The sequence below is a fragment of the Leucoraja erinacea genome, chromosome 12, assembly GCF_028641065.1.
Source record: "Leucoraja erinacea ecotype New England chromosome 12, Leri_hhj_1, whole genome shotgun sequence".
NCBI classification, from domain to species: domain Eukaryota; kingdom Metazoa; phylum Chordata; class Chondrichthyes; order Rajiformes; family Rajidae; genus Leucoraja; species Leucoraja erinaceus.
This window is the reverse complement of record NC_073388.1, coordinates 17,214,062-17,231,996: the sequence shown is the minus strand read 5'-3', so window position 1 is coordinate 17,231,996 and position 17,935 is coordinate 17,214,062. Positions and strand designations below refer to the sequence as shown.

General features: G+C 41.4%; 1 protein-coding gene across 8 annotated transcripts in view; it reads right to left on the bottom strand.

Moving 5' to 3' along the window:
- Window positions 1–17,935, bottom strand: part of dlg3 (discs, large homolog 3 (Drosophila)) — a 389,240-nt gene that overhangs the window by 91,241 nt on the left and 280,064 nt on the right. For all 8 annotated transcript variants that reach the window (XM_055643654.1, XM_055643656.1, XM_055643657.1 and 5 more), the window contains one exon: window positions 2,844–3,000. In XM_055643654.1, coding sequence (XP_055499629.1) covers window positions 2,844–3,000 — 157 coding nt within the window. The remainder of the gene's footprint in view (window positions 1–2,843; window positions 3,001–17,935) is intronic.

Genomic DNA, 17,935 nt, shown 5'->3' with positions numbered 1-17,935 from the left:
TGGAATTTAGAAGGATGAGAGGGTATCTTATTGAAACATATATTATAAAAGGTTTGGACACGCTAGAGGCAGGAAACATGTTCCTGATGTTGGGGGAATCCAGAACCCGGGGCCACAGTTTAAGAATAAGGGGTAAGCTATTTAGAATAAGGATACACTTTTTCACACAGAGAGTTGTGAGTGTGGAATTCTCTGCCTCAGAGGGTGGTGAAGGCTGGTTCTCTGGATACTTTCAAGAGATAGCTAGATAGGGCTCTTAAAGATAGTGGAGTCAGGGGATATGGGGAGAAGGCAGGAAAGGGGTGCTGATTGGGGATGATCAGCCATGATCACATTGAATGGTGGTGCTGGCTCGAAGGGCCGAATGGCCTACGCCTGCACCTATTGTCTATTGTAACTCAGCAGGACAGGCGGCATCCCTGGAGAGAAGGAATGGGTGGCATTTCGGGTCGAGACGCTTCTTCAGGCTGATGTCAGGGTAGTGGGTGGGTCAAAGATAGAATATAGTCGGAGATAGGTGGGAGAACTGGGAAGGGGGAGTGGATAGAGAGGGAAAGGAAGGGCTATTGTAACTTCTAATAATGCTGTGCAAGTACTTTCACCACATCGACTGCAGTGATTCAAGAAGGTTATCAATCATGTCCTTTGCAAGAGAAATTATGGATGGAAAATAAATGCAGGTTTTATCAGTGAAGTCCACATTCTGTGAATGCATAAAAGAAACAGTGAGTCAGAGCCAATAATCTTGTTATTTCATGAGAATACCCTACAAGGGTTGCTGTATAAATAGAACAGCAAGAGTCATCTTGCAGGCGACTTTGTATGCCCAAAGATTCAAAAGAATTCTGGGAATATTTGTTGAATAACAACATGGAATATCGGCAATGAGAAAGGAAGCTCTGTCCAACCTCAGCTAGTGTGGTTATCATCCGGCCTGCTACAGTCAGACAAAAGACAAGGACAAAGTCCATTCAGGTAAGCTCAGATCAAGAATGGTACTGTCAAAATGCAAAATCATATTCTCCTCGCAATGCTCTCCCAGCAAACATTCCAGGATTAAAGAGAACACAAGATAGCTCGGTATAAAGTTCTCTCTGCTCTTTGTCAAAAAGCATGGTTGGGAGAGTAGTAATATGTAAAGTTTATTCTATTTTCCAGTTACTGGTTTCAGCAGACATTTACAACTCATGTTGTAAACATTTTCCTCCACCTTGTACTATAAATCAATCGGGCTAATATACATATATGTGAGGTTATCCACTTTGGCGGCAAAAACAAGGGGGCACATTATTATCTCAAACGGGTTGGGTTAGGTAAGGGGGAGGTGCAGCGAGACCTGAGTGTCCTTGTACACCGGTCACTGAAAGTTGGCGTGCAGGTACAGCAGGCAGTGAAGAAAGCTAATAGAATGTTGGGCTTCATAACAAGAGGATTTCAGTATAGGAGTAACGAGGTTCTTCTGCAGTTGTATAGGGCTCTGGTGAGACCACACCTGGTGTATTGTGTACAGTTTTGGTCTCCTAATTTGAGAAAGGACATCCTTGTGATTGAGGCAGTGCAGCGTAGGTTCACGAGATTGATCCCTTGGATGGCGGGACTGTCGTATGAGGAAAGATCGAAAAGACTAGGCTTGTGTTCACTGGAGTTTAGAAGGATGAGGGGGAATCTTATAAAAACATATAAAATTATAAAAGGACTGGACAAGCTGGATGCAGGAAAAATGTTCCCAATGTTGGGCAAGTCCAGAACCAGGGGCCACAGTCTTAGAATAAAGGGGAGGCCATTTAAGACTGAGATAAGAAAAAACTTTTTCACCCAGAGACTTGTGAATTTATGGAATTCCCTACCACAGAGGGCAGTGGAGGCCAAATCACTGAATGGATTTAAGAGAGAGTTAGATAGAGCTCTAGGGGCTAGTGGAATCAAGGGATATGGGGAGAAGGCACGCACGGGTTAGTGATTGGGGATGACCAGCCATGATCGCAATGAATGGCTGGCTCAAAGGGCCGAATGGCCTCCTCCTGCACCTATTTTCTATGTTTCTAGATTAAGAGAAAAATATGTTAGATAGAAAGTGACTGTCCCTAGACTCTGCACAACATAATTTTCTCAAGCTCAGAAATGCACCCAATTTGCAGCGTTCACTTTCAGTTGTGACAATTTGAATGAACTACTTCCTGTAGGTTGACTTAAAACCTACACGTTCAACAACAGACATTTGAAGTTGTACCAATGACTCAAGTCCCACTTGTGAATGTATTTGCTTCACCTCATGTATGTTTCGGTTACATGTGACAGTATTTGTGTAAGTATGTGCACACGGTAGGCGTAAATGTGGTAATCATTTAGAAATAATTCTTCACTCACTCCATCATATAGAGGTGCAGTCACCGACACAGACACAAACATTGTTTCCTCTCTATTATGTACAGTCCATGTCTAACTGTTGAACCAAATAAAGGTTCAGCCACATTCCCCCCACTAAAAGGAAAAGTAGGTCCATCTACACACCTCTCCTCGCCCACCCCACCTCCTGTGTATTAGTAATTTTTTCTGATTTGGGCATATTCCCTAATAATCAAGGCAATACAGCAGCAGAGAAGTGTTTACATTTGAAAGTTGATGGGTGATTGTGTGCTGTTATTTCACACCGTTCTTCCATCGTTCTGCACTTGGCAAAGCCATATTGATCAATACTTTTTATCTTAGGCAAGGCAAAATCTAGTTTTGTTAAGCCAGTTGGTTTCAATTGGGATTGTTGCAAGTGCAGTTGCTCTATTTTGATATGATTTTATTGATATAAGGATATCTTTTCTTCTTCAATAAATATAGTCATCACTCACAGATAAAATCCGATCTCCTCTCCGTAGTTCTCCACTGAGGTCTGCTGGTCCCCCTGCCAGAATGAATGAAACGAAGATCCCTTCACCATCTTCACCACCGACAATGTTAAAGCCTAAACCCGTTGATCCTTTGTGGAGAGTGATCTTCCTTGGTTCTCTGAAATAGACAGCATTAGAAAGAAGCAAGTTAACCAAACAAGATAACTCCAGGATCCTGATACTTTAAGTTAATTCCATTCAATTAATGATCATTAATGTGGATATGCCCACTTAACAGGAATTAACAATTTTGTTAAACGTGTTCAATTACATGGATTTTTAAAGTGAGGAAACTCTCAATTAAACTGATCATAGTTAATGTGAACGTATAGATGTAGCCCTAAGAACCTAAGATGTAGCCATAGATAACTAAGAACGCTTTAAATCATCATAAGATCAGTCCATGTTCCATCAAAAAGAATGGTTTGATTTGCTGTACCTCTTGCTTAATAATTTAATTGATTTTACTTCCCATTGGGTCATGCTTGTAACCAATTGTAAGCATTGACTGTGATATTAAAAAGTGACACCTTATCTTTGACCCAACTGAAAGATCCCTGGAGCTGAACCTCACTGTACGCCATTGGTTGCCAGGAATTCTGCCTGCCTAAGTCTATGAATACTTTGCTCATCAGATAGGAAGGCAATGCTGCCCCCAAAAACATCAATTTTAACTCAGCAGGACAGGCAGTATCTGTGGAGAGAATGAATAGGTGACATTTCAGGTCGAGACCCTACTTCAGAAGAAGGATTTTGATTCGAAATGTCACCCATTTCTTCTCTCCAGTGATACTGCCTGTCCCACTGAGTTACTCCAACTTTTTTGTGTCTATCTTCTGTTTAGACCAGCATCTGTAGTTCCTTCCTACACAATCACAAGCATCACTTTTAGACAGCCTCGGCCTCTTACCCCAAGGTCTCAACCTACTTTGGGTTAGTATCCATAGCCAACAAAGCACCTCCAGTCCTGGCATGTTGATTGCGGAGTCACTATTGACATATTTGTTAAATGGGAAGCTCGGAAACAGAAAAAGCAGAACAAATACAATCAGTCTACTTTCAATGATCAGCAAAATAATGGAAGATGTTGTCACAAGGCACTTACTCACCAATAACCTATTCATCAACGTTGAGAATTAATTTTGACAGGACAATTTTGACATCCCAGCCCTAGCCCAAACATGGACCAAAGAGTTACATTTTATAGGTGAAATGAAAGTGACTGCCCTTGAGATCAAAGGAGCATTTTAGGAAGCATGATGTCAAGGTGCCTTGGTGAACTGAATTCAATAGGCTTCAAATGAAAAATACTCCAATGATTGAAGAGTCATATTGTGCACAAACAAATTGGTTGTTGAGGTCAATATCCCAGGCCTAGGATATTTCCACAGGAGTTACTCAGGGCAGTATCGTATGTTCAAACACCTTCAGGTGCTTCATCGAGGACCTTCTTTCCATCATAACATTGGAAATAGGGATGTTTGCTGATGACAAAAAGACAACTCCTCAGCAAATGAAGCAATCAAGCATGCAGCATGACCTTGATAACATCAATGATAAATGGCAAGTTGCATTCCTGCCACGAAAGTGCAAAGGAATGAGCATTTCCAGTTTTAGTGAGTCCAACCGCCACCCTTGTGTGAAGGTTTGACATATTAACGTGGAGCGTGCCTGGTCCAGTTTCACAATCTTGAGTTAGGAAGGGACCTATGATACCTTTATAAATCCTTTTCTTACTCCTTAATTCTAACCCAAACTCACTCCATCATTGTTGAAAAAAACAGTGGCCTGAAAGCCTCAACATTTATGCTCCCAGTGTGGAAGGTTGGTACCTCAAAGAGCAGGTACAAATAATGTGCACAATGCTGCAAGTGGTCTCTCACATTGAATACAAACATTCTGACAGGTCTGTGCTATGATTACAATGAAAAGCATATTTGCTCCTGACCTCAGAATTTTTGTATTCAATTACCACCAAGTTTAGGGGCCAGTCAGTGTAACTGCATTTACTTGGTCAATCAATTTCCTCCATTCAGCAAGCACGGATTTTAACTGTAAGATGATTTTATGCATTTGGAATTTCATGACAACTTGTAGAGCCAATATGAACAATAGTTCTCCTGTGAAAAATCAGTCTACCATTTGCCTTTTGCAACCAACTGTTTAATAGACCCAGTAGAACTGTAAGTATAAAGTATTGTAGATACCTTCGCAAAGGAGGCAACACATCTACCTCATTGACTGACCATAATGATTCATATTTAGAAGGGCATCCATCACAAAAATAAGTATATCATGCCTCATAAATTGTAGCTGTAGTTACGTCAGCATCACAGCCAAAATCTTTGTTATTTTTCCACAGTCCATGTTCATGTGTGGATATCAAGAGAGAATAATTTCATGCACAGGGCAAAAGGATTAAGCATCTGCACTGCTCTCATTTAAATTTTTTATAGGGCTGAGGATGAGTCGTGAGAAAATCATACAAGTAGGAGTTGGAGAGAACGAACAGCAATGGGTATTTTAGAGCATCATAATGTAAGGTTACGTGTTCACAGAAGAGGAGCTTGTAAAGTGTATGATTACTGCAGCAGGTGGTCAGGAAGAGTGGCAAATAAATGTGATTAAGTCAATGGACCCTGACTTTTATCAGAGCATCGAAGTGCAGAATGATACATGGGTGGGAACAAGCTACAGTTTTCAGTCGCATTTCTTCATCTTCCCTCATGGCCTTCCAAAATCAAAGACTTTCTATAAAAAAAATGTACAATGGTCATTGTGACAAATTGTGAAGTGAGGCTGTCATAGACCAGCAGACTGACAATGAAACAATTGACAATCAGTCAACTTTTGCACACCTGCCAGAGAGCCTTACGGCTATTGTTCTCTTTTTTTCTGCTACTTTGACTTTGATACAATGGTTGGAATCACATTTCAGTCATGCACTGGTCCACAAACATAAAGTACATAAACTAAGCCTAGGCTTAAACCCTCAAAGTTCATGAATGAACATTAGAAGAGATGAAATCTGCCAGGCTATGAACCAAGAGTTGAGAATTGCCCTAAAGTTAGCTTGCACATGGTGGCCGAAATAGTCTCCTTCTGCAGTGCAAGGGACTTTGCAATGCCCAGTCTGGAAGATGTAATCTTATATTTAATTTCATTCAAATTCATGAAGGGAAAAAGTAGGCAAAATGTATCGCACTATACTAAGAACAGCAACTTTCTTCTAGTATCCCGACCAATCCTTCAACCAACACCATTAATACATACTATCCAACCATGTATCTCGGGGTAGAATGTGAGTAAATTAGCTGCTATATTTCCCCACATTTCAACAGTGATTGCATGTCAAAAGAAATGATTTTGCTGTGAAGTCTTTTGGGTGATCCTGAGATTTAAAAAGAGCATGTAAAAACTTTAAGGTAGACAAAAATGCCGGACAAACTCAGTGGGTGAGGCAGCATCTATGGAGCGAAGGAGTAGGTGACGTTTCAGGTCGAGACCCTTCTTCAGACTGATGTGGGGGCGGGGGGAGAGGGGTGCGGATGATGAAGAAAGGAAGAGAGGAGGAGAACTTCTTTAAAGTAGGCATACCTTTGCTGTAGCCGCCTCTTCTTTTCTTCTTCCCCCCCTCCCACATCAGTCTGAAGAAGGGTTTTGACCCGAAACGTCACCTATTCCTTCGCTCCATAGATGCTGCCTGGCCCGCTGAGTTTCTCCAGCATTTTTGTCTACCTTCGATTTTTCCAGCATCTGCAGTTCTTTCTCAAACGTGTAAAAACTTTACTCTCTTTTGCACCAGATAATATCACTCTGCCAGAAGCTTCAAAACATTGATTGGTGTTTCAAGTATTTCTGGAGTCAGTATGGAATAAACATTTCCATGGCACTTAAGGATGACAGTCAGTATAAATAAGATCACCTATTGGCATCAACACTTTGTATTGTAGTGCCCGTGTTCCAAATTGGCACCCAATTTCACATTCTAAAGCCAGACAGTGAGTAAACTGTACAGGGCCTAATGATGAAGAACCATGACAAGGGATCTGAGCTTGCGATGATTGAATAACCAACTCATATTGATTGTAACACTAATTTCGTACTCTCAGATTATATATCTGTAACTATATTATTCATTGGCTGGAGGCACCAGAAGGATGCCAATATCCAGAACGTGTAGCTACAGTTAGCGGTAGTTAATGACTAAACTAGTCTGAACCTGTTAAAGGGGAGATGTAGTACAACTGAACCAAGTTCTGACAGTAGATCTAGCAGTGAACTGGAAACACCACAGTAACAGAGAAACTGGTGGGTTTTCCCACAGTAAAACAGCATTATAACCATTCTTAGCTACTACAAGCCTTAGATTCAATCAATGGTTGACCAAACTGAGGCCATTTAAAAAAAAGTTGTTTCACTGTAACAAATAAGCAACGATGACACTGACTTTCATGATTCAACCCATTTTGAGGAAGTGAGACATTTGATCACTTTATTAAATAATAAATTGTTTCTGACAACAGAGTTATGGTACAGCAGGCAAGACGCTGTTCATATTAATTCAGAGTGCTACCTGAAGGAGTCCCACCTGATGATAATTATTCAGACATGGCTTCATCATGTTATAATTATACAATCATATATAATTATACTTTTGTGCAGCTGGCCGTTCAGCCATATGGATGGCACCAATACCTGCATTTTCCTTCTTCTGCAGAGAATGACTGTGTAGCCAGGCTTTACTCTCTCCACCACTCTTAAAAAAAACTGAAGGCTCTACCGTTCACAGAGGTATCAGGCCGACACAGTGCCACAGTTAATAGAACCATTGCCTCCCTCATTGGAGAAAACCACAACACCTGGAGGAACATCACAGAGAGAACATGCAAACTCCACACAGACACCACCTGAGTTCAGGATTGAATCCAGGTCTCTGACACTGTGCAGTGGATCGACTAACTGCCCCTGAGCAGTGCATTATGTTCTATTTATGTTTCTATTTCTATTTTATATTTCTAGTTTATTATGGAAACCTGACGTTTTTTTCCATGTAAATTCCATGAATGCGCTATTCTTTTCCAACAAGTGATGAACATGTCAAACTGGGTGAGTGCTAAACAGAAACAAAATAAACATTTGAGATTCAGGCTGATCTAAATCTGAAAGAAAAGACATTTTAATAGAGTAGTTAGAAACACACAACAACATTCTGGTTCAAGTGATGCCTCTAACATAAAACATCGTTCTTGTTACTCTTCTTATAGTTGCTGATATACTTGTCATATGATTTTGGCAATTGCTTTTGTATTTCAGATGTCTAGCATATACTTCATATTTTATACAGGAGAGTGTTTGGTTGTCACTGTTGTTGTGTCTGACTTCAGTGAATCGTTATATTTTTCCATCATGCTCAAGTGCGATTGGCATCCTAACTGCTCGCAGTCACTTCATCAAAAGGGATTCTGGTAACTTTTCAAGTTCCATTTAGCATATTCAAAAATGTTCAAAAACACATTCCTCCATCTATTTATTTACAAAGCTTTTGTTAAAAACACAGATCAGCCACCCATTGCTTCTGATGAAGGATCTTTGAGTAAGCGTGAAGAATTGCTTTTACAAAGAGGTAACAACATAGAACGTAAAATGCTGGTTGAATGAAACAGTGGAAAGAGGTCAGGATCATTCAAAGATTCCAGCTGAGGTTTGAAATGGGGTCTCGGGCATCCCGCCAACTACTTGCCACCGCTTCAACATCACTGAGAGAATGCAAGAGTATTATCATTCCCATGTGGCAGATGAGGAAATGACGGGATGAGGGGAAGATGTGGGAAATTTTTCTTGGGTTATGTGCCAACATGGCAGGCATGAAATACTAGCCCAATGGTGGTCGCAGCCGGGATTGTGGTGCTGGTGGGGCTGCTGGTGAAAGGAAAACTCAGCTGGGTTAGTGAATTTGCTGAAACAGCACACTGCCCATTTCATTATTTTCCATTACGATCCTGTCTCATAAAGGTGGGATTATAGAGGAGAATGAGGCCCATATCTCATGTAATTTATCAGCTGCGCATTTACCAGTGAACCATATATGGAGCACATTGTATTTTAATTATTGCATCTGAACAAGTGATAAAACTGAATGTGATCTTGGTGCTGTTGATTGTATTTGTAATGAATACTTCTCAAGGCCCATAAACATTCAAGCTCAGCCAGTTAACTGATCTTTCCTGAAACAAATAGTTCTACAGAGAACATTGATAGTTCTACATGTACATTTCAAAATGTCACATGTTCTTGGGGAATTGCCAAATTTGTAATTAGTGGGGTGTGGGCAGGTAGAGGCCACCAGAGTGAAAACCAAGATCACAGTCAGAAGCAATCAGGCGAATCTCTGCACAGATGGGATTGAGGGATTTGGTGAAAATATAGATTAACACATTTAATTTTGGGACCTAATGTTCCTTTTCTAGTTTCTACAGCTTCATAAGTTCTAATAGCAAATTGTAGGCCAAACAAACTGTCTTGAAATAAATTACAAGAAACTTTCCCTCATTAACAATTAAAAAGGAACAAGGTCATGATCTAATAAAACTTCTACACTTCTTCCAGTCCTGAGTAACTGTAAATTGAGGTAATCACTTTGACAGCGTCTAAAGGTTTGTGCCATTTTTACGCAAATAATATCTTTCTTGCAATCTCAAATTATCCCAAATACATTGTATCGGGCCTATAAGTCAGGCCTCTGCAAGAAATTGCGGAAAATTGTGGACGCAGCTGAGACCATCACACAAACCAACCTCACTCAACTCCATTTGCACTTCACACTGCCTTTGCAGGGTCACCAGCATAATCAAGGACGAGTCTCACCCAGTCACTCCCTCTTATCCCCTCACCCATCATGGTGTGAAAATGCACAGGGACAGTGTCTTCCCAGTGGTCATTAGGCAACTAAACCATCCGACCAACAGCCGTCTTGAGCTACCATCTACCTCACTGGTGATCCTCGGACTACCTTTAATCAGATTTTACTGCACTAAACATTATTCCCTTTATCCTGTACCTGTGTACTGTGGATGGCTTGATTGTAATCATGTGCAGTCTTTCCACTGACTGGTTAGCATGCAACAAAAGCTTTTCACTGTATCCCAGTACACGTGACAATAAACAAAACTGAACTAAATTAAACTAACTAAATAAGTATCTACTTAAAGTGACTTGGTTCCCAATCTATCCTCATAATTCATCCCTCTCGTATCAGAGACGAGAACATCTGTGTGTGGTCTCACTCTGCCGTGAGTCTGATACTTGGACCAGTACCCTTGAAGGTTTCTTTTGTCAACTAATTTTTAAAATGGGGTAATAATGGCAAAAGTGCATGAGATCAGACTAACAACAGTAATGCTGAGCATTCATCAGTAGCTGGTTGTGCCAGAGAGTGGCAGGCTTTGCCAGAATATCTGAGGCAGACATTATTGCATTTTTAAGGGAAGCTAGTCAAGGAAGTCAGAAGACCACACTGCTTACTGGGGTGGCTTTGATGTAGCAAGCATTTCCCTCTATCCATTCTGCTCACTGACACCGTATACAATCAATCATTTCATTCAGCCTTTGATTTCGTTGGTCTAACTAGTTCAAGCCCTTTTGTGTCTATCACAGCACTTAAAAGGAAAATCTGGATAAATAATTGAAGCTACGCAGAAGCATTGGAATAAGCAGAGAGCTGACACAAACAATCTGGGTAAAATATCCGGCTCCCTATTATAAAGTAATTGTTCAATGTTTAAAGGTGATATTTCAGATAGAGGTATTTCAGATAAAGGTGTTATTTCAGATATTTCAGATATATGGAAACATGCCCTTTGGCCCAATTCATCCATATTGACCAAGATGCCCCATCTAAGCGAGTCCAATTTGCCTGCATTTGACCCATATATCCCTATAAATCTTTCCTATCTGTGTAGCTACTACTAAATCCTGATTCTTCTCCCCTGGGAAAAAGACTGTGCATCCAACCTTTCTATTCCCCTCATGATTTGATGTACCTCTAAACGATTACCCCGTCAGCATCCTGCTAAATCCTAACCTGCTCAATCTCCCCCTATAGTTCAGGCTCTAGAGTCCTGGCAATATTTTCCTAAATCTTCCCTGCGTTTTTTTCAGTTTAATGGGAGCTTTTCTATAGCAGGGTGACCAAAATTGAACACAATGCTCTACGTGCAGCCTCTAAAACATCCTAACGTGCTAGGTTCTATACTCAATTCCCTGACTGATGAAGGCTAACATGCCAAAAGCCTCCTTCACCAGAACTCAAACCTGAGCTGGGAAACCCAATGGATTTCCAGTCCATCACCTTCACCACCTGGCCACAACTTCTGTGCTATATGGATGCATCCTGCATTATCAAACATAACTTTGAAAGGGTCTTAATATAGTCTTTAATAACAATGGCTGGAAATCAAAGGTAAATTATATCCTGAATGCACCTGGTCACTGAGCAAATACCTGAATACATGTCATAGAATTATACAGCACAAAAATAGGCCCTTCAGCCTGACTTGACAATGCTGCTGCTGTTCTGACATTATACAACACGTACTGACATAATACAAAATAATGATAAGACCAAATAGCTTTCAAGAAAGGCAAGCAAAGTGATTCATAGTTTTGGAGGATTAACTGATGACGAGGAATTGCACATGATTAATCTTAATATCCATTGCAGAACAAAACTGAGAATGAAACACAATGCAACTCCTTAAATAGTGAAAAGCTATGAATGTGATTGAAATAAATACAAAACAAAACTTGGACAAAGAGTGCCAAATGCAATCATTTCAGCAGTGACTGAAAAAACAAGGATAAACAACAATGGTAAAGTATTTACATCTAACCCATTATATCAAAAATTGTTTAAGGAAGGTTACTTCTAAAGCAGAAACAAGGAACTGCAGTTGTTAGTTTATACCAAAGATAGACACAAAGCATCAGCTGCCTGGCTCGCTGAGTTACTCCAGCACTTTGTGCCTATCTTTACTTCTAAAGCATTTATTCATGCTTTTGTTACACCAAGACACTTCTCATTGGTCTTTTTGCATTCTCTTTGCATAGACAGTAAATTGTTCAGAACACAATCACTCTCCTCCTGCATGATGCCTTGTACCACCCACATTACATTCAATGTTAGACAAAATGTTATTTATATTTTTCTTACAACATAGTAGGCAGCCATTTGGCTTATTAAGTGCATGCCTGCTATCAGCACAATTGCATCATTTCTATTCTCCTACATATTTACCAATAACCTATTCTTTTTTACCTACTCATTGGTTCCTCTCCATTTTCCTATTACCCAGCTATGCAAGTTGTACCAAACAGTGGCCAACTAACCTCTCGACTAACACTTGTTTGGGACATGGGGGATATGCACACAGTCACAGGATGAATATGCAAATTTCACACATATATGAATGAAGGTCAGGATTGAACCCCAGCTTGTTGGAGTTGTGAGGCAGCAGAGCTACCTGCAGTGCCATAGTGATACTCATGATCTTTAGTTTGGTTGGTCTTCAATTACCTCCCTATCATTAACATTAATTCCACTTTATTTTGCTCTACAGACAAATTATGATCCTTCGATCTCATAATGGTCTGCGCTCTCTTTGGTTTTCTGATACAAACTTTCAACTGCTTGGGTCCTGTTTCAGAACTCTCTACATCAACCACACTCAGTTTCCATCTTTTTCTCTGCCTTGAGGACCTTTTCCAGTGTTTATCTTTCCATCGAGTCTTCAATCACCACCTAAATATCTCCTTTTGGCTAGATGTACCATTCTTCTTCAATTACATGAACTATTTAGAACACATTGCATGTTACAATTACTATTACTGTTGTATAGAATGGATTGGATATCATTAAGAGGAACGTCCAAGGCCTACTCAGCTTCAGTTATTTCATTAATAATTTTATTTTCAACATAACGCTAGATGTGGTAAGTTGTTGGATGATTGCTCTTTGCTCCATTCTTTTCTCAACTTCTATGGAAGTGAAACAGTGCACACCTGCATGAGCGAAGACCCAACCAACATTCAGACATGGCTGTAACCTGCACTCGTGACATACAAAAGTAACATTTCCAAAAAGGAAGAGTCTAACATTCTACTTTTGTCATTTAATTACATTAACATAGCATTGCTGCATATCACACCCACCCTTCCCACTCTCCTGTCCCCCATCAACATCCTCGACTCATCATGTACCTGAAACTCAGCTGGATCTATTGTACTAATACAGTGGCTACAGGAGCAGATTTGAGACTGGTTATTTTATGGCTCACCCTTGTCATCCGAAAGCCCTTTCAACATCTTCAAAGAACAACTAAGACAAGTGATAGAATTCTCTCCACTTAATTGGAGCATGTAGGCCCATCAATTATCAATTTTCACCATCCAGAATAAAGCATCTTACTTGATTGATGTCCCATCCACCACCTTAAATATTTATTCCCTCTTCCACCAGCAAACTATTGTAGTAGTATATGTTATCTACACAAGGCACTGCAGTTACATGTCTAGACTCCTCTCACTGACAGCACCTTCAAAACTGTGAAGAATAAGGGGGGGGGGGGGGGGGGGGGGGGGGGGGGGGGGGGGGGGGGGGGGGGGGGGGGGGGGGGGGGGGGGGGGGGGGGGGGGGGGGGGGAATCATTACTGCTTATGGGTTCTCTTCCAAGGGCACACACCATCCTAACATGGAATATATTTCAGTTCATTTAACATCATTGTGTTTAAATCCTGGAACTCCCTGGATAAAATGAGAGTACTTTCACTAGAAGATTACTCCAATTCATGAAGGTGGTTCACCACCAACAACTCAACAGCAATTAGGGATGGCCACTAAATGGTTGCCTTCCTGTGGCAGCAGAGTGGTAGAGTTGCTGCCTTACAGTGCTAGAGACCTGGGTCAATCCTGACTACAGGTGCTGTCTGTATGGAGCTTGTGCGTTCTCCTTAAGACTGAGTGGGTTTTCACCGGGTGCTACGGTTTCCTCCCACACTCCAAGAACGTGCAGGTTTGTAGGTTAATTGGCTTCTGTAAATTGTCCCTAGTGTGTACGATAGAACTAGTGTATAAATAATTGCTGGTTGATGTGGATTTGGTGGGCAGAACGGCCTGTTTCCACGCTGTGTCTCTAAACTAAACTAAACTAATGCAAACATTCCAAATAAATGAATTTTAAAAAACGTAATCACAAATTCACCCTTAAAACTCACTATGCTTTTAACAACATTAGTTTAATTTCACTGTGACAATAACAAGGAGTCGATTGGGAGCTGCATGCCAATTTCTCCACATACAATAGGTCTACAAAGGTCTACATGGTTTATGTGAATACAAATATTTTTTATAGAAAAAACATTCTACCAAGCAGCACATAATATACCACCTTATTGTTCATGTAGTTCCTAACTGTCTTGGAATCAAAATCCAGCTCTTTTGTAGCTGGAAATACTTAGACCAGTAAATTGTTCTGTCAAAGGATTATGGGGCACACAATACAATAGATATATAATGGCAAAGAAAATCTGGGAATTTCTGTGAAGTCCATAACGTCTATGATTTCCCATCCTGTTCTTACATCTGGCTATTGAAGCACAGAACTACCTTGATACACACCAAGTAATAAGGGGGGTGGGGTGTCAAATGGGATAGTCAAGGACGGAGTTAAAGGGAAAGAGAGTAAAGGGATAGACATAGACATAGAAAATAGGTGCAGGAGTAGGCCATTCGGCCCTTCGAGCCTGCACCGCCATTCAATATGATCATGGCTGATCACCCAACTCAGTATCCTGTACCTGTCTTCTCTCCATACCCCCTGATCCCTTTAGCCACAAGGGCCACATCTAACTCCCTCTTAAATATAGCCAATGAACTGGCCTCAACTACCTTCTGTGGCAGAGAATTCCACAGATTCATCTGTGTAAAAAATGATTTTCTCATCTCGGTCCTAAAAGACTTCCCCCTTATCCTTAAAATAGTTATTGACCCCAGAATTAATGGGAAAGAAAGCTCCCACAGGGATAGGAGAGTATGGCCAAGTGTAATAGGGATCGATGTGAAAGGTGAGATGCGTAAGGAATTAAAAGTATTGTATATGAATGCATGAAGTATAAGAAGTAAAGTAGATGAGCTTGAGGCTCAGATCGAGGTTGGTAGATACGAAATTGTGGGGATTACCGAGACGTGGCTGCAGGAGGATCGGATCTGGGAATTTAATATTCAGGGATATACATCCTATAGAAAAGACAGACTGGTGGGCAGAGGAGGGGGGAGTAGCTCTGCTGGTGAGGGATGGAATTCAGTCCCTTGCGAGGGAAGACATAGGGACTGACGAGGTAGAGTCACTGTGGATTGAGTTGAGGAATTGTAAAGGCAAGAAGACACTAATTGGTGTTATCTACAGATCCCCAAATAGTAGTCCGGATGTAGGGTGTAAGTTGCAGCAGGAGTTAAAACTGGCATGTAACAAAGGTAATGCCACTGTGGTGATGGGGGATTTCAATATGCAGGTAGACTGGGAAAATCAGGTTGGTTCAGGACCCAAGAAGGAGAGTTTGTAGAGTGCCTCCGAGATGGATTCTTAGAGCAGCTTGTAATGGAGCCGACCAGAGAAAAGGCAATTCTGGATTTAGTGTTGTCCAATGAACCAGATATGATAAGAGAACTCGAGATAAAGGAACCGCTTGGAGGTAGTGATCATAATATGATTAGTTTTAATCTGCAATTTGAGAAGGAGAAGGTTAAATCGGAAGTGTCAGTGATGCAGTTGAACAAAGGGGACTCTGAAGGCATGAGAGAGGAGCTGGCCAAGGTCGACTGGAAAGAGATCCTAGCAGGAATGACCATGGAACAGCAATGGCAGGAATTTCTGGGCATAATCCGGAAGACGTAGGATCATTTCATTCCAAAAAGGAAGAAAGATTCTAAGGGGAGTAGGAGGCAACCGTGGCTGACAAGAGAAGTTAGGGATAGAATAAAACTAAAAGAAAAGATGTATAACACAGCAAAGAGTAGCCGGGAGCCAGCGGATTGGAAAACTTTCATGGGACAAGAAGGAAACAAAACGGGCAATACGGGTTGAAAAGATGAACAAGGAAATGGCAGAAGAGTTGAACAGGTACTTCGGATCTGTCTTCACTTAGGAAAACACAAACAATCTCTGAAATGTACTGGAGGACAGAGGATCTAAGGGGGTAGAGGAACTGAAATAAATTTTCATTAGGCGAGAAATAGTATTGGGTAGGCTAATGGGACTGAAGGATGATAAATCCCCTAGGCCTGATGGTCTGCATCCCAGGGTCCTCAGGGAGGTGGCTCTAGAAATAGTGGATGCCTTGGTGATCATTTTCCAATGTTCAATAGATTCAGGATCAGTTCCTGTGGATTGGAAGATAGCTAATGTTATCCCACTTTTCAAGAAAGGAGCGAGAGAGAAAACGTAGAATTACAGACCAGTTAGCCTGACTTTGGTGGTGGGAAAGATGCTGGAATCAATTATTAAAGAGGTAATAATGGGTCATTTGGATAGCAGTAAAGGGATTAGTCCAAGTCAACATGGATTTATGAAATGGAAATCATGCTTGACTAATCTTCTGGAATTTTTGGAGGCTGTGACAAGTAAAATGGATAAAGGGGTGCCAGTGGATATAGTGTATCTAGACTTTCAGAAAGCCTTTGATAAGGTCCCGCACGGGAGACTGGTGACTAAAATTAGAGCACATGGTATTGGGGGTACGGTGTTGACAGGGATAGAAAATTGGTTGGCAGACAGGAAGCAAAGAGTAGGAGTGAACGGGTCCTTTCAGAATGGCAGGCAGTGGCTAGTGGAGTGCCGCAAGGCTCGGTGTTGGGGCCGCAACTGTTTACCATATATATTAATGATTTGGAAGAGGGAATTAGGAGCAACACTAGCAAGTTTGCGGTTGACACAAAGCTGGGTGGCAGTGTGAACTGTGAAATGGATGTTAGGAGGTTGCAGGGTGACCTGGATAGGTTGAGTGAGTGGGTAGATGCGTGGCAGATGCAGTATAATATAGATAAATGTGAGGTTATCCACTTTGGCGGCAAAAACAAGGGGGCAGATTATTATCTCAATCGGGTTAGGTTAGGTAAGGGGGAGTTGCAGCGAAACCTGGGTGTCCTTGTATACTGGTCTAAACTCCAGTGAATACAAGCCTAGTCTTTTCAATCTTTCCTCATATGACAGTCCCGCCATCCCAGAGATCAACCCCGTGAACCTACGCTGCACTGCCTCAATCACAAGGATGTCCTTCCTAACATTAGGAGACCAAAACTGTACACAATACTCTAGATGCGGTCTCACCAGAGCCATATACAACTGCAGAAGAACATCTTTACTCCTAGAATGAAATCCTCTTGTTATGAAGGCCAACATTCCATTAGCTTTCTTCACTGCCTGCTGTACCTGTAAGCCAACTTTCAGTGACCGGTGTACAAGGATGCCCAGGTCTCGCTGCACCCCCCCCCTTACCTAACCCAACCCCATTGAGATAATAATCTGCCCCCTTGTTTTTTCCGCTAAAGTAGATAACCTCACACTTATCTATATTATACTGCTGCATCTGCCACGCATCTGCCCACTCACTCAACCTGTCCAGGTCACCCTGCAACCTCCTAACATCCTCTTCACAGTTCACACTGCCACCCAGCTTTGTGTCATCCACTTGTCCGATTAGGTGTGGGCGCTATCCTAGATGGACACCTGAGGTGGAAAAGCCATCCCTCAACCTCACCCGCAATCTACCCTTCCTACCAAATCCTAACCTTCACATACCACATATAGCTGAACTCGCCCACTGCACCCACGCATTCTGAAGCCCTGTCCTATCCTTACCCCATAGCTCCAACCTACCTCTCTAGTTCCTCCAATAATTATAATCCATCAACAACACTGTACCCTTCCTTCATTCCTCAATTATTATCTTCTTTTCACCCATTATCAGCACCCACTGCCATCCCTGCCAATGATCCAGTC